General features: G+C 63.9%; 1 protein-coding gene across 9 annotated transcripts; it reads left to right on the top strand.

The window, feature by feature from the left end:
- B4GALNT1 (beta-1,4-N-acetyl-galactosaminyltransferase 1) lies at positions 1-26,292 on the top strand. Of its 9 annotated transcripts, none has more exons than XM_039514588.1 (14): positions 168-299; positions 5,387-5,519; positions 11,856-12,048; positions 13,491-13,683; positions 15,340-15,555; positions 16,649-16,822; positions 16,910-17,016; positions 17,284-17,321; positions 17,670-17,850; positions 21,395-21,496; positions 22,179-22,369; positions 22,485-22,625; positions 23,358-23,595; positions 24,295-26,292. In XM_039514588.1, the coding sequence occupies exons 5-14, from the start codon at positions 15,341-15,343 to the stop codon at positions 24,507-24,509; spliced, it is 1,602 nt and encodes a 533-aa protein (XP_039370522.1). In that variant the 5' UTR covers positions 168-299; positions 5,387-5,519; positions 11,856-12,048; positions 13,491-13,683; position 15,340; the 3' UTR covers positions 24,510-26,292. The 9 variants fall into 9 exon arrangements, with proteins under 9 accessions (XP_039370519.1, XP_039370518.1, XP_039370522.1 ...); XM_039514589.1 differs by lacking the exon at positions 168-299 and adding an exon at positions 1,921-2,047; XM_039514590.1 differs by lacking the exon at positions 11,856-12,048.
- The last annotated feature ends 60 nt before the right edge of the window (positions 26,293-26,352 follow it).

Here is a 26,352-nt window from a genome sequence, read left to right as displayed (position 1 = left end):
CTGCCCCAGGCACCTGCTTGCTGCGCTGGTGGCTGGAGCCGGCCCTGAACCCGAGGGATGCACTTGTTTTTCTGGTTCCTCTTTTTGGTTTTCATTCCCTGGGAGGTTCTCGAAAGTGATGTACAACTGAACAAACGGCCTTGGGTGGGGAGTGGCAGCAGCCACTTCCTGGCTTGCAACAGCAATTGGACGGTCCGCTCGGGTCACTTCTCCAGGGAGAGTGGAAGGGGGCCACGCCCGGGCATTCCGGCTGCAAGGAACGATCAAGGCAAGAAAACCCGGAGCCGACTGGAAGTTTGGTAGGTTTCCTTAAACCACACCTGGGTGACTGCGCCGGTCGGGGTCTCGTCCACCTGCTGAGGCCCTGAGCTGGTTGGGTATCGTCCAGCTGCCCCTCAGACTGCAGGAAACCACCCCCCCCCCCCAAGGCTATTTGCTACTCACATGGGCCCCGCCGCGGAACCGGGAGCCTCCCAATCCAGCTCCCACGGAGGACCCAGAACAATCATGGAGACGACTTTGAGTCACCCGCCCCCACCCCCATCTGGTCCCCAGCGATGTCCGGCCCTTGCTCCCTCCATTCGTGCTGGGCGTGGTCTTAGATCCAGTTTGGTCCCTAGTGTCAGGAGGTAGCCATGTTAGTCTGTATCCGCAAAAACAACCAGGAGTCCGGTGGCACCTTAAAGACTCCTGGTTAATTATTGGTGTGAAATTTGCAAATGAATTTTAGTTCTGCTGTTTCTCTCTGAAGTCTGTTTCTGAAGGTTTTTTGTTCAAGAATAGTGACTTTTAAATCTGTCATGGAATGTCCGGGGGGATTGACGTGTTCTCCTACTGGCTTTTGTATGTTACCAGTTCTGATGTCCGGTTTGTGTCCATTTATTCTTTTACGTAGGGACGGTCCGGTTTGGCCAATTTACATGGCAGTGGGGCATTGCTGGCACGTGATGGCGTATATCACATTAGTAGGCGTGCAGGTGACTGAGCCCTCGATGGCGTGGCTGATGTGGGTGGATCCTGTGATGGTGTCGCTAAAGTAGATACGGGGCCGGAGTAGGCAACGAGGTTTGCTACAGGGATTGGTTCCGGGGTTGGTGTTTCTGTGCTGTGGTGTGTAGTTGCTGGTGAGTATCTGCTTCAGGTTGTGGGGGCTGTCTGTAAGCCAGGACCGGCCTGCCTCCCAAGTCTGTGAGAGTGAGGGAGCCTTTTCCAGGATAAAGGTTGTAAAATTCATTTGCAAATGTAACACCATTAATCTGGGCTTGAGTAGGGCCTGGGAGTGGCTGGCTCATTAAAAAAGCAGCTTTGACATCTCCTCATCTGTTATTGGGAGCGGACCACATCCACCCTGATCGAATTGGCCCGGCCAACACTGGTTCGCCACTTGCGAGGGAACTCCCTTCTCTCCATGTGTCAGGGTGTCATGCCTGCAGCTGTAACTTTCACTCCAGGCAGCTGGAGAAGTGGGGTTTTTACTCAGGAAAGCTTATGCCCAAATAAATCTGTTAGTCTTTAAGGTGCCACCAGACCCCTGGTTACTTTGATCTCTGTTTTCAAGGTTCCCAGGTTTCTGGCAGGGACAGTGCGGGGGGTGATGACCCCTGTCTCCTCCGTCCGTGCCCCCCAGTGATAGCCCATTACAAGGTGCCACCTGCTTTCTAACCCCTCTCTCCCCCACCCGCCCCGTCATCCTGACCCCCCCAAGTCCTTTGTTTTGGGATTTCTTTGTCTGAGCTGGTCCCCCTCCCCCGGCTCCCCAGGGCGCAGGATGCGGGGGTGGGGTCGGGATCGGCAAAGTGGGGGGGGCATCTCTGTGCGAGACAAAGGCGACCCCCCCACACACACACACCGGGCTGCTGCAGCCGCCATTCCCTCCTCGGGCCAGAGGGGGCGCCCTCAACCTGCCAGGCTCCCGGCGGCCCCAGCCAGCCGGGTCCGGCAGCGCTAGATCCGGAGCGGGGGTCCGGGTGTGTGTGTGCCGGGGGCGGGGGGGCGCCCGAAGATGTGACCATGGGAGGCGAGGCGGGGAGATGCGCTGGGCAGCCAGGTAGGCTGGGGAAGGAGCTGGCCAGCACTTCAGCAGCGCCGCTCCGACAGCGGAGCCGGGGTAATGGGGGTCGATAGGGCATCGCGATCCCGCCCCCTTTCCCTGTCGCGGTGCCGATGGGGTCGTGCCAATGGCGCGCAGCGCGGCGGTGATGTATCGCGCGGCGGCTTGCGCCCCCCCCCCCAGCTGCGCGGGACCGGCCGGGGGCGCAGCGCAGGGCTGAGGGGGGGGGGATGGGGGATGGGGGGAGTCGGGATCAGGATCAGCCCGTTGCCTGCGGACACCCCGGCCCGGAGGTTCTGCATGATCCGGGGGCGGGGGGTGATTTGTGCCCCCCCCCAGCTGCAGCCATGTTCTGCGCCGCGCTCCGGCCCCTCTGCACTGAGCGAGGGGCGCTGTGGCGGGGGTGGGGGGGCCTGACAGCCTGGGGCACAGCTCTGCCAACCCCCCCCCCCTCCCCGGGGCTCTGCAGCCGCCCCGGGAACTGCGGATCTTTGGGCCCCTGCAGTGGCGTCCATCCCCGCAGCGTCTGGGCGCACCGGGCAGGGCGCGGATCAAAGGGCCAGTTTCCCTCCTCTCCGGCTGGCTGCCCCCGGCCGCCCAGCGATCCAGCCGGTCCCCGGCCTCCGCACAGGGCCGGGAGCGATGGTGCCCGGGCGCCCGGTGCCCACGGGGGGCTCAGACCCCAATAGCCAAGGCCAGCGCCGGGCTCAGAGGCACCGACTTCCTCTAGGCCCAGGGGGTGCTCGACCCCCCCCCCACTCCACCCCTTCCCCCAAGCCCTCACTTCTGCCCTGCCTCGTCCTGCCCCCTCCCCACTCCACCCTCCCCTCAAACCCCACCCTGCCCCTGCCCCATCCCGCCTCTTCCTGCCCCTCCCCACTCCACCCTCCCCTCAAACCCCACCCTGCCCCTGCTCCTGCCCCATCCCCACCTCGTCCTGCCCCCTCCACACTCCACCCTCCCCTCAAACCCCCACCCTGCCCCTGCCCCATCCCCCCGCCTCGTCCTGCCCCCTCCCCACTCCAGCCTCCCCTCAAACCCCCACCCTGCCCCTGCTCCTGCCCCATCCCCACCTCGTCCTGCCCACTCCACCTTCCCCTCAAACCCCCACCCTGCCCCTGCTCCATCCCCATCCCCGCCTCGTCCTGCCCCTCCCCACTCCACCTTCCCCTCAAACCCCACCCTGCCCCTGCTCCATCCCCACCTCGTCCTGCCCCCTCCCCACTCCACCCTCCCCTCAAACCCCACCCTGCCCCTGCGCCTGCCCCATCCCCGCCTCGTCCTGCCCCCTCCCCCTCCCTCAAACCCCCACCCTGCCCCTGCTCCATCCCGCCTCTTCCTGCCCCTCCCCACTCCACCCTCCCCTCAAACCCCACCCTGCCCCTGCTCCTGCCCCATCCCCACCTCGGCCTGCCCCCTCCCCACTCCCCCCGCCCCTCCCACCCCCACCCTGCCCCTTCTCCTGCCCCATCCCGCCTCGTCCTGCCCCTCCCACTCCACCCTCCCCTCAAACCCCACCCTGCCCCTGCTCCTGCCCCATCCTGCCTCGTCCTGCCCCTCCCACTCCACCCTCCCCTCAAACCCCTCCCCTGCCCCTGCCCCATCCCGCCTCGTCCTGCCCTCTCCCCACTCCACCCTGCCCCTCAAACCCCCACCCCCACCCTGCCCCTGTCCCGCCTCTTCCCACCCCATCCCCACCTCTTCCTGCCACTGCTTCTCCCCTTCCCCCGCCCCCCCAGCGCCTCCTGCAGCCACTGAACAGCTGCTCAGGGCAGGCAGGAGGCACTGGGTGGGAGGGAGAGGGAGGTGCTGACCGGTCGAGCACTTTGGCGGCTGGGAGGCACTAGGGGTAAGGAGGAGGTGCTGATCCATGGGGGCTGCCGGTCGGTGCTGAGCACCCACCTTTTTTTCCTCATGGGCGCTCCAGCCCCGGAGAGCCCACGGAGTCAGCACCTAAGGGCCCACCTACCTATGACCCAGCCCTCCAGACCGCCGTCTCCACACAGACCCCTGAGTATTTACCCCCAGCCCCTCCTCTCAGCATCACTACTCCAGTGCTGCCCCCTCAGATGGGCCCGGGGTCACCCAGTGCAGAGTGGGGCCCCCCGGGGTTGGACACCTTGCCTGGGGATGGGCCCACCATCTCCCTCCACCCCCAGGGCCTGTCACTGGCTCCCCTCTCCCAGCTCTGTCCCCCTCGCCCTCCCGGTGCTGCTAACTCTGCGGGGGAAGCGGCCCCCGTGGCCCCTGTCCCCTGCAAAGTGCTGCGGGGCTGCCGGCTGCCCAGTGAACTGGCTGCTGAGGAGAGGGGCGGGGGCCCAACATCACCCTCGGGCCTCCCCGAGGTGCCCCCATGCCCATCCCAGCTGAGGGTGTCACATAGCCAGGCCCGGGTGGGCACCCCTGAGGGGCATTCAGGCTGGCTGAGGGCCCCTCTTCGCCGGGCGACTGGGAAGGCTCCCTGGGACAGCGGGCCCCATGCCAAGCCCAGTAGCGTCAACAGAGAACAATGAAACTGTGAAGTATTTTTCTCTGGCTGGCCACGGGGCCGGTGGGGGTTGGAGAGCGGAGAGGCCTTGCACAGGCAGGGGAAATAGGCGGCAGGGGAGATTGGCACCGGGTGGGGTGGGGCTCCGGCAGGCAGGGGTAATGGGGAGGGGGGGGTCTGACCAGCAGCGGCAATGGGGGTGGGCTCCGGAAGACAGGAGTGATGGGCCGTGGGGGTTTCTGGCAGGCAGGGGAGACGGGCACTGGAGGGCCTCTGGAAGACAGGGGAGATGGGCACAGGGAGGGCTCAGGCCGGCAGAGGAGATGGGCACTGGGAGGGGGGCTCAGGCCGGCAGAGGAGATGGGCACTGGGCGGGGGGCTCAGGCCGGCAGAGGAGATGGGCACTGGGCGGGGGGCTCAGGCCGGCAGAGGAGATGGGCACTGGGCGGGGGGCTCAGGCAGGCAGAGGAGATGGGCACTGGGAGGGGGCCTAGGAGAGACTTATACTGCAAAAAGCCCAAGTCAAGAAGCGCCTCCAAGCGGGGGGGGTCCAGTCCCTGACTCATCCCCGCCGCGCCGGGCCAGGTCTGCCAGGGGCCCCTGTTGGGAGGGTGGGGCTCCCCAGGCTCCCCACTCCTGCCAGGGATGGCACCAGCTTGGTCCCACCCCCAGGACGGGCACTAGATCCCTAGGGCAGGGTAGCCCAGCCCGGGCTTTCCCAACCCCCTGCCTCTGCCCCACAGCTACACCCGCTGCCCTCCTGGTGCCTGGGGGTGTGGGGCAGAGCTGGGTGGGATCCCCTGGTGCTGCCCATTCTTCAGCGCCTCCCTGTGTCTCTCCCACCCCAGGCTGGTGCGAGGGAGCCGTGAGGGTCTCCAGATGAGACGGGGGAATCGCCCTGCCTGGCCCTAGAAGAGCCCAGGCAGCGCCAGAGATCGGGAGCTGTAGGCTGAGCCGTGGGAGCCCCGCGTCACCCCCGAGGTGAGGCTTGCCACGGGGGAAAGGGAGTGCAACCGTCACACCAGGTGCCAGGAGCACCGACCTGGGCGCTACCTCCTGGGCAGCAGTGGGGCAAACTACCCCTCCCACCCCACACACACACCCACACCCCAGTGGGGTAAAATCAGGCTAAGTCCTCCCAGTGCCATCCCACAATGCACTGCTCCTTCATCCGCTCCCTCTCCATGCCTCAGCCCCGTGGAGAGAGGCGTAGGCGGGCAGTGAATTGTGGGATAGGTCGGAGAGGGGGTTGAACCCACGCTCCCACAGTTCCAGCCGGCATCTCACACTGCACTGCCAAAGCTTCCCACCAGGCAGCGAGCAGGATGCCCCGACACGTACCCGCCGTGCCCGCTGCTGGGTGGGCGCCAGCGTTGGGAGAGCACCGGGAATGCCCCCAGAGCGCTGTGCCCACATGTCCTGGTATGTGCCGGGCCTGGCGCAGCGGGGGCGGGTTCTGCCTGCTGCCACAATGCCAATGTACCAGTGCAGCTCCCGGGGAGCGACCAGCCCTCGAGTCCCCGTGGCCTGGTCTCTTTGCCCGTTCGTGCCAGCTCTGCCCTTTGCAAAGCGGAGTGAAATCTGCTCCCTGTTCACACAGAGTCCAACCGCCACCAGCCCAAGCCGGCTTCGAACCAGCCCCCCAGAGGGCAAAGCCCCCTGTGCCAGCCTGCATTGCTTGGAGCCGAATGGAGGTGCTCCGGCCCGCCCAGCCACCCAACCTGCTCTATTTATAGCCCTGGTGAAGTCCGGCTCCTCAAGCTCAAGACTCCTGCTAACCACAGTCTTGTGACTGCCTTGGGGCTCTGTTGTTCACCTCCTGGGGGGAGGGGAGCTATGGGTCTCTCTGCTGCTTCCCTGAATAGATTTATATTGCAAACATCAGGTTTCTGCTCTGAGCCCTGGCCCAGCTGGGGGGGTCGGGGAATGATGGATTTGCATAAAGTGGCTACGGGTCGTTTGGCACCAGTCTTTCGCGCCTGAGCATGGTTTGATCTGCTGCAGGCTTGTCCCTCCGGGGAGCACTTCCTGGAAGAGGAGGGGCTTCCCCCCCCCTCGCATTGTTGGTGCTGTGTGCCACTCGGCCGCTCCTCCCCAGAGCTGGCTGCGTTTCGGTACGTGGGAGGCAAGGGGAGGAGGGAGGGTCATTTCACCGGCGCGGTGCGGCTGGCAACGGGATGTGGCAAAGCCCCGAAAGCCGGCAGGACAAGGAGCGGCACCAGGAATAAATTGAAATGGACCCACCTCAGAATCCTGCCCTCAAGGCCCTGCCCATGAGGGGCGTGGCCGGACTGCACAGCACTATGGGAATTCTCCGCTTCCCCCGGGCGCAGGTTAGAGCTGTCCCAAGGCTGCTGTAATTTACACTGGGAGCCAAGCAGGGCCAGGCCGCCCAAGCATGAGGGTCGGGTCACCTTGGAGCCCGGTGCAGAGACAGGAAGGAACGTTGTGCCTTTCTGTGTGCACGCCGCGCCCATCCCCCTGGCCTCTGGGCACCTCGCATTCTCACAGACGGTTACTGTCTTTTAAAGCCCAGCAACAGCTCTCGGAGGCCGGAGAGAAGGGAGCACAGCTCCTTGCAGGGGTTGTGCCCACCTCCTGGGGCAGGACTCAGACTCCCCAGCCCCTGCCCTCAATCTCTGGGAGCGCAGGGGCACACGTGGTCCGTCGAGGGCTTGCCCAACGGCGCGCAAATCTCTCTGAGATTGCATGGGGCCGTGCCCGGCCAGAACGGGGCTGGGTCGGCCACTGGGAGTGAATTTCTCTAAGGTGTGCAGCGGAGCCTGGCACGACATCAGCATGTAGATAGTAATGATTGTTTAATGGCAGGCACGCTCCAACCGCTGGCAACTCTGTTTGCGCCCACACCCCGCTGCTCCCAGATTGGCACTAAATCAGAGCTGACATTAATGGAAAATCAGCTTTCCCCAGATAGTGGAACTCACTGCCTGACTGCACATCCCCCATGGCAGCTTCCGGCCCTGGGGTTACCCAGCTAATGCCCAGCCCAGGGTCTCTGACCCCTGTGCCAGCTAGATGCCCTAAATCCAAATCCCTGAGGCTAGTGATTCTCAATTTTCACCAGCACCGGGACCCCTCACTCCCCCCGCTAGCTGGGTCCGTCCCTCATCCAGCAATGCAGGAAGGTCCTGATCTCAAGCTGAGACCCTCCTGCATTAGGTGTCTTTGTATTGCAATAGTGCCCAGTCGGCATCCGGGCTTCGTTGTGCCAGGCACCAAGAGGAAGGCACAGGCCCTGCCCTTTAGTATGGTAGGTGGGCCCCTGGCCTGATCTGGCACAGCCTGGCTGCATTAACCGCAGCCGCTGGAGGGGGGCTGGCAGTTGAAGGTGCTGTGACGCCCCCAAGGTACAGAGATGCACTGGCTGGTGTGGTGGGAAACTTTCAGGCAGTTGCCATAGAGATAGCTTCAGATCTGGCCCCCACGTGGGTCATCAGCTCCAGAAACTCTGGGGCGTGTGGGGGTGGGGCAGGGATCCACCCCCCTCCTGCTGAGATGGTCTCCCGCTTGCCCGTCGAGAGACCTTCACAAGCCGTGACCCAGATTCCCCGCGCACGCTCGCCCGGCTGTGCTCAGCCATGTGCTGCTGGCTAATTTCACAACCCCCCCAGGCCAGACTGAAGCGTGGGTGGGTGCAGCTCATCCCAGGTGACACTGGTCAGGGTTAACCCAGATACCCTGGGGAAACTGCCACCCCCTCTCCCTCCGCTTCCAGCCTGGTCTGCGCCCTCCTGCCCCCCGTCCCCGGGGGAAGTTCTCCCAAAGCTCCACTCCGGGCTGCCGGGAGCCGCCACGTCCCTTTTCCCGCTGCAGCCTGGCGATTTACACAGCCCACCTTGCTCCCGCCGGAGCGGCCGGTTCCATATCTTCGGGACCCGTGCAGCGTCCCCCGACCCGCTGCCCCCGCAGCCGTGCGCCCCAGCTTCCCAGCTTCCCCTCGGTTCAGCCCGCCGCCCCTTAGCACAAAGCGCAAACCGAGCCGGAGTTTTTTGAAAAAAGGCTCAAGGTGAAGGGTCTGCTAAAAGCCAGGGGAAGGCTTTGAAAACAAGCTTCTGGGCAAAAGGAAAACAGAATTGGCAGTCGCGGGCCTGCCCTTATTAACAGTCCCTTTCCTGGCTGATCAGGGATCCCCCTGTCGACAGCCCTTGGCCACCTTCCACGAGACACTTCTGCTGGCAGAGGAGCTCCGTAATGGAGCACGTCTGTGCCTTTTTTCCTCCTCCGCCAGGCGCTGGCTTCTAGCCTCCTTTCAGCAGCAGGGCGATTCGCGAACGTCCTGGGGCCCCGAGGCTCCCCCGTTCGGAGTCCATTCTTGGGGGCGCTCAGGCCAGCCCTGGCTCCGGACGGCAAGCACAGGGCCGGGCAGGCTGGGAAAAGGCGGATAGATCATACGCTTGGCTGGGGTTAGCTGCGACCCTCAGGGAGCGGCCTTCATCCCCAGCGGTTTCGGAAGGGATTACCTGTTACCTCCCGCTGAAAATATGTCCTGTACAAACATCTCGCTTAGTTCCCCGAGGTGGGGGAGGAGCCATCAGGTGTAATGTACCTGCCTGCGCATATCGGTGTCAGTCCCGACGGCCCGTTCGGGCCTGTTCCCAACATCCTTCATCAATCGTCCAGCCCCCTCGGCGTTCCCCAGCGGGGAAAAGCAGCGACCGGGGTAAGGTGGAGCTCAGGCGATTCCCCAGAGCCACGCCGCAGCCAGCTGAGGCCTGCTCCCCCCAGCACAGCAGCATCTCCCATGTGTGGATCGCCCTGACCCCCTGGGCAGAGTTGGTGCAGCGGCGACAGTGTCTCCGGCTGGCTCCGTCAGCAGGGATTGAACCCACAGCCTTTGTAGCTGTAAGTCCGAGGGGCTGTTGGTAACCTCTGGGGTCAGAGAACCTCGGTGGGCCAGCGGGGGGAGGGGGGTGCTTTGGGGTCAGAGAACCTCGGTGAGCCAGCGGCGGGGGGGTACTTTGCCCTAGTTGGGACCAGCTCCGGGCTTTGCATGGATTCGTGGCTGATGGATGCCGGGGGGCAGGCGGCAGAGGGATCACAAGCGGGTTTTCATTCCTCTCTTTCGTCGGCGCGGCCCCGGTTCCGTCCCTGAGGGGCTGCCGGGGCGGGGGACAGTTTATCCCACGGGCTGAAGCGCCTGCCTTTTGCCGTGCCTGAAGGAGCGGCTCCTCGGCCCTGGGTTTCCTCTCAGATCCTGCCCACTGTGCCGCGGGCCCTTTGCCAGCGGATTTACGCCTGCTGAGCACACCTGGGCTCCGGAAACCCGCCACGGCGTAGGTGTGTGCTCACCCAGCCTGGCCCTAGCCCGAGGCTCCGGATGCCACAAGGGAGGGGCCCGTGTTCTGTGCAGACAATGGCCACGGCCGGCTTTGCCCCGGGGCTGGGGTGGGGGTTCTGGCAGAGCTCTCCGCATGAGGGGGGGCGCGCTGGGCAGGTGCAGGGGCGCGCTGGGCAGGTGCAGGGGCCGCGTGTTTCCCCAGCTGGAAATATCTGCCCATCTCTGCCAGGCCTGAGGTGTTTGGATCTTTCCTTTGTGCTGGGCTTTCGGGTGGGGCAGGATTCCGGGGGTGGGGTGTTAATTGCCCCCTCTCAGGGGGTTGTGCTGCCATGCTTAGCAGCAGCCAGCCTTTCTCCGGTGCCTCAGTTTACTGCTATCAGCCCCCTCCCCCCACAGGGGGGCTATTCGCCCAGGGACACCGGCTACCCCCTTGGCTCTGCCTGGCGGGGGGATGCGCCCTGCTCTGGCTGCTAGAGCCTGTCGTGGAAAAAGCCACCCTGGCAATAATTTGATCAGAGACTCAAGCCTGAGGCCCGTGTATTGTACACACCCCAACGGGTTGTGGGGTAGCAGGTTGAATACTGCACCCCCAATACGAAGCATCACCCGAGTATATAAAGCTGAAAACCGCAAATACATCCTACATTTAAGTATCAGAGGGGGAGCTGTGTTAGTCTGGATCTGTAAAAGCAGCAAAGAATCCTGTGGCACCTTATAGACTAACAGACGTTTTGGAGCATGAGCTTTCGTGGGTGAATACCCACTTCGTCAGATGCAAGTAGTGGAAATTTCCAGGGGCAGGTATATATATGCAAGCAAGAAGCAAGCCAGAGATAATGAGGTTAGTTCAATCAGGGAGGATGAGGCCCTGTTCTAGCAGTTGAGGTGTGAAAACCAAGGGAGGAGAAACTGGTTCTGTAGTTGGCTAGCCAGTCAGTCTTTGTTTAATCCTGAGCTGATGGTGTCAAATTTGCAGATGAACTGAAGCTCAGCAGTTTCTCTTTGAAGTCTGGTCCTGAAGATTTTTGCTGCAGGATGGCCACCTTAAGATCAGCTATTGTGTGGCCAGGGAGGTTGAAGTGTTCTCCTACAAGTTTTTGTATATTGCCATTCCTAATGTCTGATTTGTGTCCATTTATCCTTTTCTATATGGAAAATCAAGGCCTATGTAATTGGGCGGGGGGGGTCTTTTCCTCCACAATCCTAATCTGGACTCAGGCCCCTTCCAGCCCTGGGACGCGGGCAGTGATGTGCTTCCTTTGATAGACGCAAAGGTGGGGTTGCACCTGCCTAGTGCCCCACTGAATCTGAGCCCAGGAGGCCACTCCTGCAGACCTGCCCTCCCTGCATTCAGCAGCCCCACTCCATCTGCCCCGCTGCTAGGATCCCCCTTCCCCAAAACGCTTGCCCCGTCCCAAGAACGCCCTCCTACCTCCTGGAGCCGTCACCCGCGCTGACCACGAGACGTCCCGGAGACTGGAATCGGGGGCAGCCGGCGCCAGAAGGACGTCAGTTCAGCAGCTGTGGGGCAGAGAGTCCTCTCCAGACACCGGCCTGCTCTGGGCGCAAGGCCTGCGCCGCCGGCGACTCGTGGTGGGAATCTCTCACCGGTGGGGTGGATTCCCGTTTCCCTGGGATCCTGGCAACGGGGGTTTCCCCAGCCTTTCCCAAATGGTGGCAGCGCTGCCCGGATTGGAGGGCAGCGTTCATGGCTTCGGGGTTGTTTGTGGGGTTGCATTCTTGGTTTCCCCTGCCCGGGGCTGTGCGTGGCCTCTGACCGGGCTGCAGGGCAGATATCAGCAGGTTCCTCAGCTTCCACAGAGCAAGTAGCGGCAGCCCCGGGGGCAAACGGTGCGGGAAGGCAGGGCCACTCAGCGGCTGGGGACAGAGGTGGAGTGGGGGGTAGTGTGACAGCAGGAATTTGGGGCTTCGGGGAATGCAGCGTCATTGCATCTCAACATGGTGAAGCGTCCCCCATGCTGGTGTTCAAAACTGGCCCACTTTGGTGCTCTCCGCAGGGCTCCTTCCTGTTTGTCAGTCTCAGCAAGGTGGTTTTTGCATCCGGTGCTGGGCGAACAGACTTGCGTCTCCCTCAGTCTGAAGCTGTCTTGAGACCCGCTGGACGGTGCTTCTGCCTTCGAGGCGCTTTTGGGATGGAAACGGCTCCTCCTCCCACCTCTCCCGAAAGGGCCTGGATTCGGGGCATCCCAGGTTAGTGCCACGCCGGGAGCTGCCCTCTGGGCGCCACGTTAGATTGGAAGCTTCCTGGGGCAGGGCCTGTCTTCCATTCTTTGTACAGCCCCTAGCGCAGCGGGCCCCTGCTCTGTGGCCCCCTGGTAATACGAATAATGAAGAGTGAGACTGGCAGACTCTGAGCCAGTTAACAGCGCAGTTGGGGGGGGCAATGCCTGGCACAACGGGGCCGTGATCTCGGTCGGGGTCTGTGCAGCGCCTGGCACAACGGGGCCCTGACCTTGGTCAGCACGGCAAACGGCAATGCCTGGTGGGAGGTTTTTCAAAGAGCGCAGGGACCCGGAAAAATGACGAGGTGGATGTTCAGAAGGGCTGAGCAGCCGGCCGCCGCCCCACCCCTCCAGAACAGGCCAGGATCCCTTCCTCCCAGCCACCCCGGCGGGCTGGTGGGTGCTGAACTCCTCTGCCAGCTGCAGGATGGCCACCTTAAGATCAGCTATTGTGTGGCCAGGGAGGTTGAAATGTTCTCCTACAAGTTTTTGTATATTGCCATTCCTAATATCTGATTTGTGTCCATTTATCCTTTTCTCTACGGAAACTCAAGGCCTATGTAATTTGCGGGGGGGGGCGGTCTTTTCCTCCACAATCCTAATCTGGACCCAGGCCCCTTCCAGCCCTGGGACGCGGGCAGTGATGTGCTTCCTTTGATACACGCAAAAGTGGGGTTGCACCCGCCTAGTGCCCCACTGAATCTGAGCCCAGGAGGCCACTCCTGCAGACCTGCCCTCCCTGCATTCAGCAGCCCCACTCCCTCTGCCCCACTGCTAGGATCCCCCTTCCCCAAAACGCTTGCCCCGTCCCGAGAACGCCCTCCTACCTCCTGGAGCCATCACCCGCGCTGACCACGAGACGTCCCGGAGACTGGAATCGGGGGCAGCCGGCGCCAGAAGGACGTCAGTTCAGCAGCTGTGGGGCAGAGAGTCCTCTCCAGACACCGGCCTGCTCTGGGCGCAAGGCCTGCGCCGCCGGCGACTCGTGGTGGGAATCTCTCACCGGTGGGGTGGATTCCCAGAGCTGTTTCCCTGGGATCCTGGCAACGGGGGTTTCCCCGGCCTTTCCCAAACGGTGGCAGCGCTGCCCGGATTGGAGGGCAGCGTTTATGGCTTCGGGGTTGTTTGTGGGGCTGCATTCTTGGTTTCCCCTGCCCGGGGCTGTGCATGGCCTCTGCAGGGCAGATATCAGCAGGTTCCTCAGCTTCCACAGAGCGAGTAGTGGCAGCCCCGGGGGCAAACGGTGCGGGAAGGCAGGGCCGCTCAGCGGCTGGGGACAGAGGTGGAGTGGGGGGTAGTGTGACAGCAGGAATTTGGGGCTTCGGGGAATGCAGCGTCATTGCATCTCAACATGGTGAAGCGTCCCCCATGCTGGTGTTCAAAACTGGCCCACTCTGGTGCTCTCTGCAGGGCCCTTCCTGTTTGTCAGTCTCGGCAAGGTGGTTTTTGCATCCGGTGCTGGGCGAACAGACTTGCTTCTCCCTCAGTCTGAAGCTGTCTGGTGACCCCGCTGGACGGTGCTTCTGCCTTCGAGGCACTTTTGGGACGGAAACGGCTCCTCCTTCCACCTCTCCCGAAAGGGCCTGGATTCGGGGCATCCCAGGTTAGTGCCACGCCGGGAGCTGCCCTCTGGGCGCCACGTTAGATTGGAAGCTTCCTGGGGCAGGGCCTGTCTTCCATTCTTTGTGCAGCCCCTAGCGCAGCGGGCCCCTGCTTTGTGGCCCCCTGGTAATACGAATAATGAAGAGTCAGACTGGCAGACTCTGAGCCAGTTAACACAGCGCAGTTGGGGGGGGGGCAATGCCTGGCACAACGGGGCCATGATCTCGGTCGGGGTCTGTGCAGCGCCTGGCACAACGGGGCCCTGACCTCGGTCAGCACGGCAAACGGCAATGCCTGGTGGGAGGTTTTTCAAAGGGCGCAGGGACCCGGAAAAATGACGAGGTGGATGTTCAGAAGGGCTGAGCAGCCGGCCGCCGCCCCACCCCTCCAGAACAGGCCAGGATCCCTTCCTCCCAGCCACCCCGGCGGGCCGGTGGGTGCTGTACTCCTCTGCCAGCCTGGCACCCAGCTCAGAGCTGGTCGGCCCAGCAGCGCCGCAGCTTTAAACGCGTTTTCCAGCATTCCTCTCACCCTGGGTTTGTTGGCAAACATGCCCCTTGCAGCAGAGCCCCTGCTTCACTCACTGGCACCAGACCAGGCTGGGGCCGAGCCAGCGCCCTCGGGCAGACAGCGCGAGCTCGCGGGGGCAGGAAGCTGTGGTGCTTTGCACCGGCTTTGCCCCCCGCCCCCGTGCATAACTAGTGCCACGCCAATTTCACACCGGCTTTGCACTAGTGTACACGGCTGCCCTGGGTGGACGAGCCAGGCCCGTCCCCGTCAACGGGGAGGAACCAGAAGCCGGTCCTGCGGGGAGCAGAATCGGGCCCCTCTTCCAGCCGCGGAAGCTGCCAGGTGCACCTGTTGGCCGGCTCCCTGGCACAGGCTGGTCCCAAGCCAGGGCCCTGCTCTGTGGATGGTGCGGAGGGAATTCTTGTCTGCCTGCCTCCACCCAGCCCTGGGGGGACCCAGCCAGGGGACCCTCCCCCCCACCTTCCGGTCATGGTTTGCAGCTGAGCTCCGGTCCCAGGAGACCCCGCTAAAGCCTCGGTCCTGGTCCAATCAAGGAGATTCACCCAAGCAGCGCAGCCAAGGGGTGGGGTGGGTGCACCCCGTGTAAAATCACGGGGAGCAGATCAGGTCTGCAGGGGCAGCTGGCGGGGGGGTATTTCAGGGTGGGCACAGCAGCATTTTACCCTTGGCCCTGGCAGAGTGGATCTGGCCCGATGCCCTTTGAAAGCAGGTCCAGCCAAGTTCCACGCGCTCTGAGCCCTCCCCTCCGTTGCAGGGGTGTGTGTGACTCCAGAACCCCCTGTCCCCCCTCTGAGCCCCCCAACAGCTGCCCAGCGCCCCAGGTAGGGCTGCCGACCCTCCTAGGGGGTCCTGGGGTCTCCAGGAAGTCGAGCTTAATCTTTAACTCAGTGTGATGCAACTTCCAGGAATACGTCCCGCCGCAGCTGGCAACCCCAGGCTAGGAAAGGGGCACCGGGCCAAGAACTGACCTGGGGAGCAAAGTCTGGTTGGAGCCGGGAGGAGCCGTGGGCCAGTCCCTGAACCCACGTGCCAGGCTGGGGCCCCCCAGAGTCCCCAGCCTGGCCCAGACCCCCCCTCCCCTGCCGGCATGGGGCGCCCCCTCTCACCTCCCCGCTGCCCCCTGCAGGATGCGTCTGGTGCAGAAGTCCCTGTGCCTGCTGCTGGTGGTCACGGCGTCCCTGGCCCTGCTGTACCTGCACGTCTGGTCGGCCAAGCCCTACAGCGCGGTCGACCTGCGCAACCGGCCAGCCCGAGCCCCCGAGCAGCTGCTGGGCGAGCCCTTGCTGGGCCCCTCCAACAAGTTCGCCCACATCCCCTTCCGGCTCAAGGAGGAGATCGTCGAGTAAGGACCTGCGCCCCCAGCCCCGGGGATGGGGGAGGGGAGGGGCGCGGGGCTGGGGTGGATGCGGGACTGGCCCCTCCGGGCAGGGCTGCAGCCTGGCTCCTGGGATGGGCCTTGGGAAGTGGCTTTTCCAGGCTCCCAGCCCTTCCCCAGGGGACACTTCCCCAGAGCCCTGCCCTCTGCTGGGGGGCGGGTCCCCAGACGCCCCCCCTTGCCAGCACTGGGGTGCCCACCCCTTCCATGGGGTCATCAGCCTGGGGCAGGAGGGCAAGGGTGGGGGTATCAGTCTGCAGCGGGGGCAGGAAGGTAGAGGCAGGGGTATCAGCCTGGGGCAGGAACAGGAAGGCAGGGGTGGGGGTGTCTGTCTGGGGCAGGAGGGAAGGGGCAGGGGCATCGGCCTGGGGCAGGCGGGCAGGGTATCGGCCTGGGGCAGGGACAGGCAGACAGGGGCAGGGGCATTGGCCTGGGGCAGGGGCAGGCAGGTGGAGTATCGGCCTGGGGCAAGTGGGCAGGGGCAGGCAGGTGGGGTATCGGCCAGGGGCATCGGCATCGGCCTGGAACAGGCGGGCGGGCATGCAGGTATCGCCCTGGAACAGGGACAGGCAGACAGGGGCAGGGGCATTGGCCTGGAACAGGCGGGCGGGCATGCAGGTATCGGCCTGGGGCAGGCGGGCAGGGTATCAGCCTGGGGCAGGAGGGCAAGGGCGGGCGTATCAGTCTGCAGCGGGGGCAGGAAGGTAGAGGCAGGGGTATCAGCCTGGGGCAGGAACAGGAAGGCAGGGGTGGGGGTGTCTATCTGGGGCAGGAGGGAAGGGGCAGAGGCATCGGCCTGGGGCAGGCGGGCAGGGTATCAGCCTGGGGCAGGGGCCGGCAGACAGGGGCTTGGGCATTGGCCTGGGGCAGGCAGGTGGGGTATCGGCACCGGCCTGGAACAGGCGGGCGGGCATGCAGGTATTGGCCTGGGACAGGGGCAGGTGGGTGGGGGTATCGGCCTGGGGCAGGGGCAGGTGGGCACCGGCCTGGGGCAGGGGGGGCAGGCAGGTATCGGGCAGGGGCAGACGGGCGGGTGTGACCGGGCGCCTGGTCTCCGCAGGCTGCTGCCCAGGAATTCGTGCTCGTGTGAGGTGGCGTCCGGCGGGAAGCTGCCCTTCCCCAAGCAGCTCTTCAGCCAGCTCTACTCGCTGGAGTTCGCCACGGCCTTCAGCCCCGCGGAGCTGGCGCAGATCCACAGCAGCCGGGAGCTGGAGTACCAGAGCTACCGGCAGCGGTGAGCCACGCCGGGGCCGCTGGGGAGGTGGGCCTGGGGCGCGGCCGGGGCTGGGCCTATCCCCCTCACTCCCTCCTTTCCCCCCAGGACCCAGTCTCCCGCTGAGCAGCTGCTGATCGTCAGAGCCAACTCCCCGCTGGAGTACCCTGCCCAGGGTGTGGAGGTGCGCCCGCTGCGGACCATCCTCATCCCCGGTGAGTGCCTCAGCATCCCGGGGGGGGCAGCCTGCCCTGCCACCCCCACTCCTGGCCAAAACAGAGCCAGTGGTGATGGGTGGAGGGTTGGCGCCCACAGCCTGGGGAGCTGGCCACGGCCGGCTGGACCCTGCAGCCCCTGTTGGCTCATCCCCTGCCCACGGGCGCCGCTGCCCAGGGACGACCAGCGGGCAGGACCTGAGCTCGCTGGGGCAGTGATGTGCGGGGCTCCTTGGGTCGCACTAATCCCGTGTCTTGCCTCCCCAGGGCTCAGCTTGCAGGCAGCCAGCAGTGAGCTGTACAAGGTAAGGCCTGGAGGGGGCTCACCATGGGGCGGGGGCACGATCCTGGGGCTGGCTCTTTGGGGTGCACGGTGAGGTCCTGGACCCCACATTGCTCCAAAGCTGCCTGGTGGAAGCTGGCACATGGGTGCTGGGCTGGGGAGGGGCAGAACCGCCCTGCCTGGGGGACACTGACCCACAGGGTGGGTCTGAGGAGTTTATTCCAAGGGGCACGCTTGGCATCTGTTCTCACGGGGATGGCATCACCGCGGGGCCCGAGGGTCACGGCCCCATTGCACAGTGCCAGTGTGGGCACTTTCCACACGCCCAGGGTGACCAGACGTCCCTGCCTCCCTCTTCCGCCCTCCCTAGGTGACCCTGACGGCCACCCTGGGCACCTTCGACGTGGCGGCGGTGGTGGAGGGGGTGAAGGCGCAGGGCGAGGGGGAGACGCGTCTCTCGCTGTCGGCCACCCAGCTGGACAACCTCAACCGCCAGCTGCAGTTCATCACCTACACCAACACGCTTTTCCACCCCAACACCGCGGACACAGGTGGGTACCCGGTGCTGTGGGGCGGGGGGGAATCTGACCACCGGACTGGGACGGGGCAAGGGGCAATGCATGGGGGGGGGAGCATCCTGCAACAGGACACAGACCCCCGACAGAACATTCCAATATAGGGCATGTGACCCTGTGTGCCCCCCCTTGCCTCAGGAGGACACGGCCCCAGGAACCAGGAGAGGCGGGTCCGTCCCAGGGGGCCAATCAGCCATGGAGGGCACAGAGTGCCGGGCAGGGAGGGGAGGGCCGGTCAGTCACCTCCCCCTTTAGCAAGTTTGCGGATGACACTAAGCTGTGGGGAGAGGTAGATACGCTGGAGGGCAGGGAGAGGATCCAGAGGGACCGAGACAAATTGGAGGATTGGGCCAAAAGAAACGGGATGAAGTTCGACAAGGACAAGTGCAGAGTCCTGCACTTAGGATGGAAGAATCCCATGCACTGCTACAGACTAGGGACCGAATGGCTGGGCAGCAGTTCTGCAGGAAAGGCCCTGGGGATTACACTGGAGGAGAAGCTGGATAGGAGTCAGCAGTGGGCCCTTGTTGCCAAGAAGGCCAATAGCATATTGGGCTGTATTAGTAGGAGCATTGCCAGCAGATCAAGGGAAGTGATTATTCCCCTCTATTCAGCACCAGTGAGGCCACACCTGGAGTATCGTGTCTAGTTTTGGTCCCCCCACTACAGGAGGGATGTGGACAAATTGGAGAGAGTCCAGCGGAGGGCAACAAAAATGATTAGTGGGCTGGGGCACATGATTTACGAGGAGAGGCTGAGGGAACTGGGTTATTTAGTCTGCAGAAGAGAAGAGTGAGGGGGGATTTGATAGCAGCCTTCAACTCCCTGAAGGGGGGTTCCAAAGAGGATGGAGCTCGGCTGCTCTCAGTGGTGGCAGATGACAGAACAAGGAGCAATGGTCCCACGTTGCAGTGGGGGAGGTCTAGGCTGGGTATCTGGAAACACTATTTCCCTAGGAGGGTGGTGAAGCCCTGGAATGGGTTCCCTAGAGAGGTGGTGGAAGCTCCATCCTTAGAGGTTTTTAAGGCCCCGCTTGACAAAGCCCTGGCTGGGATGATTTAGCTGAGGTTGGTGCTGCTTTGAGCAGGGGGTTGGAGTAGATACCTCCTGAGGTCTCTTCCAACCCTGCTAGTCTATGAGTCTATGCCGTGGTCTACACACAGCCCCTAATTCGAACTAGGGTACGCGAATTCAGCTACGTGAATAACGTAGCTGAATTAGTTCGAATAACCCGCCCAGACGCCGCGAGCGAACTCCGCGGCTCCAAGGTCGACTCCGGCAACTCCTCCTGCCGCGGTGGAGTACCAGAGTTCGAACTAGCGCTTCCGGGGTTCGAACTATCGCGTCTAGATCAGACGCGATACTTCGAACTCCGAGAAGTCGAACTCGCCGCGTCGACCCGGACGGTAAGTATAGACGTGGCCTATAATTCATGGATAGGGCAGGATCAGCACAGGGCTGTAACGGGGTGATGACTCACCGCTGCAGCGCCTCCTGCTGGTCGTCCTGGGAATTAGCTTTGTCCACTCAGGAGCACCCTCTGCATTCCAGTGTCTCGCTTGCCACTGGCCCTGGTGTCCCCGGACCCCGGTGCCCCTTCTCTCAGGGTCCTGCCCCTGCTGTACCCTGCAGTCTCCCAGCCCCCTATCCCCACCTCACCTCAGTCGTGGGCTACTGCCAGTCCCCATCTAGCCCCCACGCCCTGGGGCAGGCTGCAGTGTCAGCCACTCATCATTGGCAAGGAGGGTTCGGACCTGCTGCCTCTGCCTACCCCGGGCTGCCCCTCTGCACCCCCAGTACCCTTGTTGGCCTTAACAAGGCCTGCAGCCTGGGGGGTTTCCAGGCCGGAGCTCCCCAGCTCCTCTGGCCTTTCCCTGCCCAGCTCAGTACCCAGCAGCCAGGCCCTTCCCTCTCAACATCTAGAGAGACTGGTTCTTGGCTTCTCACTCCAGCCCTCTTATAAGGGCGGGCTGGGCCCGCATTCAGCCAGCCACAGCTGCGGTCAGCTACCCACTCAGCTCCCCCAGCCGTTCCTAATCCCTCTTACCCTGCTGCAGCCCTCCCCAGGGCCGGAGCGGGGCGATCACCCAGCTCCAAGGGCACTACACAGCGGGGCATTATTCCAGGGTATTGCCCGGTCGGTCAGGGTGACGCAGCCACAGAAATTGGGGGGCAGCCACAGAATGGAGCAGTTTTTAAAAGACCCCCCCAACCCATCAGTGTTTATATTCCCACCCTCCCGTTTAGCCCCCGTCCCGTTTTCCTCTCTGGACAGTCCAAAGCTGCTCTGCAGGAGCTGCGCCCCAGCTTCCTGCCCCTGGGATGTGGGCTCCGCGCCAGCTGCTACGCAGCCCCTGCAGCGGGCCGGACTCCCAGAGGGACCCAGTCGTCCCGCAGGGTCCGGCGCAGCCCCTCTGGGACAGAGCCTCTGGGCTCCAGCCCTCCCCCTTGGCCCCATGTCCCTGCGCTCGCACAAATCAAAGCCAGGCTGCCCTGGGATCCCCTTCAGGCTCCGCCGCCCGGGCTCTCTCTGCCAGCCGGCGGGGGAGCTGCCACGGCTCTCCCAGCCCCCTGGCGGCCGTTGTCTGGATCCTGCAGCTCCCCACCTCAATCTGGGGCGGTTTCAGCCAGTCCTTTAACGACCGGCTCGTCCCACCCCAGGCTGTCTCCTGATGCCCCAACCCCTTCATGTTTCCTGCTCTGCCCCGGGAGCAGCTTTGGAAGCCATTTGCATCCCTGGGTAGCAAGGCAAAGTCCAGAGGGAAACTGAGGCACACACAGGCCTCATCCGAACACTGCAGAAAATTCCCCCTTTGTCACCCCCCTGCCAAATCTGCTTTTCCAAGGGGCGGGCGGCAACCGGCTGGTGCTGTCTTCAGCACTCCCCTCGCTGGGGCATCACCCCTAAAGTCTGCCCCTTTGGCCTGAGCTGGGTCTGATGAATAGAGGGCCTAGGTTCCTCCTCCTCCCAGCAGCCTCTGATTGGAACCTGTTGGGTCACACCCGTTATCCCTGGTGGGGGCTGCTGTCACTCATGTGCTAAGCTCCAGAGCAGGGGGTGGGGGGGGTGCTCAGGACATGGGGGAGGCCAGAGGAGAGGGCAGTATCCGGTGCCATCAGGCAGCCCTGGCATGGGTAGATCTGCTAAATACCGGGTGGGGGAAGCCAATCTGGGGCACCGTAAAGAGTGGGCAGCTGCACCCAGGGCTGTTGTGGGGAGGGGAAGATTCCCAGCCCCCCGACCGCAGAGAGTGGCTGGGCAATGAGGCTGGCCTGTCGGCTCCCGTCCCGGGGCCAGGGGCAGGGGGGCGGCCGGGGACAAGGCCGGCTGAGCTGTGGGCGGGGAGCACAGAGGGGCCTGTGTCGAGGTGGCCCCCTCCCCGGGCTGCGGGAGCGAGGAGAGACCACCATGGAATCCGGGGGGTACGGGGCCCCCGGGGGACCCCTCCTGCCAGGGGGGGGCTCCTTTCTGCACTGACCCCTCCCCCTCCTAGTGCCCATCTCTCCCTTTGTTTTCCAGTGCAGTTTGCCACCGATGGGCACCAGGCGTCTTTCACCATCCGAATCCGCCACGCGCCCACGCCCAAGCTCTATAACCCGGGCACCCCGGGTGACGGCGGAGGTGAGTGCCAGGCGGGCGCCGGGGCCCAGCGAGGATCGGGGTGGGGGGAGCTTGTGCCAGGTGACCTACAGGCTTCTGCAGTGGGGAGGGAAAGGTCGGCCCATGGTATTCAAGGTCAAGGCTGCCCCCACTGTCCCCCACAACCTGGGGTCCCCCTGAATCCTGCCACCACCTCCCTCCCACCCCCCGGGTTCGCCCTGCATCCTGCCATAGCCTCTCCTCCAACCCAGGGTCCCCCTGACATCCACCTCCTCGCACGACTGGGGTCCCCTGAAGCCTCCCACTGCCTCCCTCCCCCCCACCCAGGGTCCCCCTGAATCCTGCCTGCACCTCCCCGCACAATCAGGGTCCCCTGAATCCTGCCACTGCCTCTCCTCCAACCCAGGGTCCCCTGAATCCTGCCACTGCCTCTCCTCCAACCCAGGGTCCCCTGAAGCCTCCCACTGCCTCTCCTCCAACCCAGGGTCCCCTGAATCCTGCCACTGCCTCTCCTCCAACCCAGGGTCCCCTGAATCCTGCCACTGCCTCTCCCCGTCTCTAGTGGCTGGAGCAGATGGCGCCCAGCAGCATCTGTCTGAGGCTGGAATTGCGGGGGGAGCTTGTCCTCCCAAGGTGGGTTCCCCCCGTCCCTGGGCTCTGGGGGTGCTGCTCCCCTTCCCCGCAAACCTCTTGCCCCTCCCAGCAGATTACAACGTCAGCGCCCTGGTCACCATCGCGACCAAGACCTTCCTGCGGTACGACAAGCTGCGGGCGCTGATCGCCAGCATCCGCCGCTTCTACCCCACGGTGACCATCATCATCGCGGACGACAGCCAGCACCCCGAGCCCGTGGGGGGGCCCCACATCGAGCAGTACTTCATGCCATTCGGCAAGGTGCGGGGAGACGCGGGCGCGGAGATCTTGGGGCTCAGGGTCTGGGAGGGGGTGGGGCTCCGGTGGCCGGGCCAGGCACTGACGTGTCCCCCCCACGTCCTCCCCCCACGCCCAGGGCTGGTTCGCGGGGCGCAATCTGGCCATTTCCCAGGTCACCACCAAGTACGTGCTGTGGGTGGACGATGACTTCATCTTCACGCCCCGCACCAGGGTGGAGAAGCTGGTGGACGTGCTGGAGAAAACCAGCCTGGATCTGGTGAGTGGGGCTGCGCCTGGGGTGGGGGGGATTGTGGGGGGCCGGCCATGCTTTGTGTGTGGGGGGGCGGGGGGATTGCAGGGTGTCCAGTTATGAATCATAGACTATCAGGGTTGGAAGGGACCTCAGGAGGTATCTAGTCCAACCCCCTGCTCAAAGCAGGACCAATCCCCAGACAGATTTTTGCCCCAAATCCCTAAATGGCCCCCCGAAGGGTTGAACTCACAACCCTGGGGTTAGCAGGCCAACGCTCAAACCACTGACCTCTCCCTCCCCCAGATCATGCCTGGCTGGGGATGTTGGGGGGAGTTCGGCCACACCTGGGGGGGGTCCTGAGAGTGGGATTCCATCCCCCCCCCGCACCCCTCTGCCGCTCCCCCACCCCCACAGCTTAGCACGGAGCCATGGGGAGGGCAGGGGAGCCCCCTAGTGGCCACTGTGGGTCCCTGCTGGACGGGAACCCCCAAGTCCTTATTCCCTGCACCATGCGGCTCCCGCCCCGGGGCATTGGGGGCACCTGAGTCCTCGACCCAGGGGGCAGCGGGGCAGGATGGGTCACAAGAAAGAAGGTGTCAGCGCTCCCTGCACACTACCCCCAGGGGAGAGGGGGAGACCTACGGGAGCGGGGAAGGTGGCCCAGGGCCCCCAGGGGAGGGGGGAGCCGGTGCAGAGCCCCACATGCTGCCCCCAGCAGCCCGTCTGTCCCCCTGCTCACGTCGGCGTGTCTGGCAGGTGGGGGGCGGCGTGCGGGAGATCACGGGGGTCACCACCACCTACCGGCAGAAGATCAGCGTGCAGCTGGGGGGCGAGGAGGGCGACTGCCTGCAGACACGCCAGGGCTACCACCACCTCCTCGAGGGCTTCCCCGGCTGCGTGGTCACCGACGGCGTCGTCAACTTCTTCCTGGCCCGCACGGCCAAGGTGCTGGAGGTGGGGTTTGACCCGCGGCTGAGCCGCGTCGCCCACCTCGGTGAGTGCAGGGGGGGGGGGGCTCGTGACAGGGCTGCACCACACCACTGTAGCACCTGCCTGCTTTAACCACTAGGAGGGGTGGGGGCTGGGAGCCAGGATGCCTAGGTTCTATCCTGTTCTGGGAGGGGAGTGGGGTCTAGTGGTTAGAGCAGGGGGGAGCCAGGACTCCTAGGTTCTATCCCCAGTTCTGACACTGACTCACTGTGGTATTGGTCACCTCCCCCTGCCTCAGTTTCCCTCTCTGTGGCATGGGGGTGCTAACATGGGGCTCCATTGCAGGGCACACGGGGGGTCCCTGGCCAACCAAGGCAATAGGGTTGCGGGCTGTCATCGTTACCGCATGGCGGTTAGCCAGGCAGGCCGGTGCCACCCGCAGAGCCGACGTGCCAAACAGAAGTCACCACTTTTTCTAGGACCCAGGGAATGAGACGCTTTGTGGCAGTTTCCTGCCTCTGGGGCCTGGTTTCCAAAATCCCAAGGGGTGGCAGCGCCCAGTGCCCAGGAGCCCTCAGGCAACCCCCCCTGAGTGCATCCAGATGGGGAGAGGGTCAGTGGGAGGGGACACCGGGGGGGGTGTCTCAGGGGTCAGATCCTGGGTCTTCCCAGAAAAGCCCCCCGCAGCCACCCCCCGTCACGCATTGCTGGGCAGGCTGACCCGGCCCCTCGTGCGCTGACCCCCGTGCCCTCTCCCCGGCAGAGTTCTTCATCGACGGGCTGGGCGTGCTGCACGTGGGCTCGTGCGCCGACGTGGTGGTGGATCACGCCTCGAAGCTCAAGCTGCCCTGGCAGAAGTCGGAGAGCGAGAAGCAGTACGCCAAGTTCCGCTACCCGGCCTCGGGCGACCGCAGCGTCAGCGTCAAGCACGGCCTCTTCTACTTCAAAAACCACTTCAAATGTATGACGGGCAACTAGCCACACCGGGCTACCGGCCCCACCCTGCCAGCGAGCCGGCCCCAGGGAGAGCCCCTCCCCCCATGGAGCTGGGGCTTTTTATCCTTCTACCAGGCCAGGGAGCTGATCCCTGCTACCCCAGCTCTCCAGACCCAGCGCCATCCCTAGGCCCTGCTGTCTCCATGGAGGGGGGAGGCTCCCCCCCTTTTCCCAGCAGGCCCTAGGGGAATCCAGAGTCGCACAGTGGGATACTGGGAAATTCCCTGGACTGGCTGGGAAAAGCTCACAGCACCCCAGTGGCCGAGCCCCCACCTTCCCCAGGAGATGCTGTTTTACACTGGACAGACCTACCCCTGTTCACAGCCAGATTTCTCCAGTGCCGCCCCCCCACCGAGAACTGGCACAGCCCCCCGCCCCTCCCAGCTGCCCCAGGACAAGCACCAGGGCCCCCTTTTATTTTGTGCCAAGTGGTTATAGCCCCAGTCCGCCCCCGTTGCCGTCCCTGGGAGATTTCCAACTTCAAGTGCCAAAGACTGCGGGGGGAGGGGGCAGCCCCTCGAGCAAGGGGAAAGGCTGACGCCCATGGCTGGGTTGGGGGGCACGGCCATAGGGGGGCTAGTCATCCCCAGTGCCGCTGTGTGGCTGAGGTCTCTTTTCGAGCCTGGGGACTCTTTCTATGCAGAATCCAAGAGCATAGGCACAAGGCGAAGGACTGACCCCATCTTCGCCCCACACACCAGCTGGCCCCAGCCCTACACTGCTCAGCGAAGGCCCCACAGCTACAGCATTGGATGAGCAGAGGGGTCCGGCTTTTAATCCAGGATAGTGGGGGCCAGGAGCTGCCTGGTCTCTGCGGGAACTGGAGGCAGGACGCTGGGACGGTTTGTGTCGTGTGTGTATATATTTAATGTGAGCGAGCGAGGAGCCGGCCACTGCCAGCCTGCACCCCCAGGAGACCCAAGGCTGGCAGAGGGGCTGCTTGAGCTGCCCTCCCCAGCTGCCATTTTCTACAGGGGACAGAGAGGTGAGGTTTTAAGGAAAAAAAAGATGTTTTTATTTTAAAAAATTCTCTTTACCCTAAAGGCTATCCAAGCCCCGCCCCCTTTGTCCTGAGCCCCGCCCCCTCTGTCCTGCTTCCCTACAGTTGTGTTTTAGCAGAACCAGAGAAAAAACTTTGTACTTTTTTTTTTTTAAACCTTGGGCTCCGACCCATTGGGGTAGTGACGTCAGAGGGACCAGCCCCTGGTGGCACCCCCTGCAGGCACAAACCCCGCCCGCTATGCTCCCCTCCAGGGGCCCAGCTCTGCAGTGCACCTCTCCAGCAGCCCAGAGCGGAGGGTCGAGGGGAGTTTGGCACCAGCCCCTTGCTAGCAAGATGGTAGCACGATGCCAGCCTGGGGCTGGGGCCAGCCCTGGGGGTGCGGGAGCATGTTATGGGAGGGGAGCAGGAGTCACATGCTGAGGGGACAGATGCAGCCTGCAGAGGTGGTGCTGGGGGCCGGGGCCAGCAGCCAGCCACAGTGTGTGGGGTGGGGGGGGAAATCATTCCCTGGACTCCCTCTCAACCCTCCCCGGAAGGGGGTGGGAGGGCTGGATGCAGGGGGCCCCCCCAGGCAGGGAGAGGCCCCTGTGTGCCAAAGCACATTCCCTGCTGTCCCTTCCCTGCATGAAGTGGCCAGGGGCACCCGCCCTAAGGCCATGCCAGCCTGTGACACCAGCAGCCAAAGCAGCCCCCCATGGGAGGGGGCTGTGGGAATTAGGCCCCCCCCCAGCACAGACAATTGGGGGAGGACAATAAAATAAAGGGATTTTGGTTCTTTTCTGTGGTTTAAACCCCATCTGTGAGTCTCTGTCGAGGGGGGTT

This window comes from Mauremys reevesii, linkage group 25, assembly GCF_016161935.1.
Source record: "Mauremys reevesii isolate NIE-2019 linkage group 25, ASM1616193v1, whole genome shotgun sequence".
In the NCBI taxonomy this organism is placed as follows: Eukaryota; Metazoa; Chordata; order Testudines; family Geoemydidae; genus Mauremys; species Mauremys reevesii.
The sequence above is the reverse complement of the archived record's forward strand: the minus strand, read 5'-3'. Positions and strand labels throughout refer to the sequence as shown.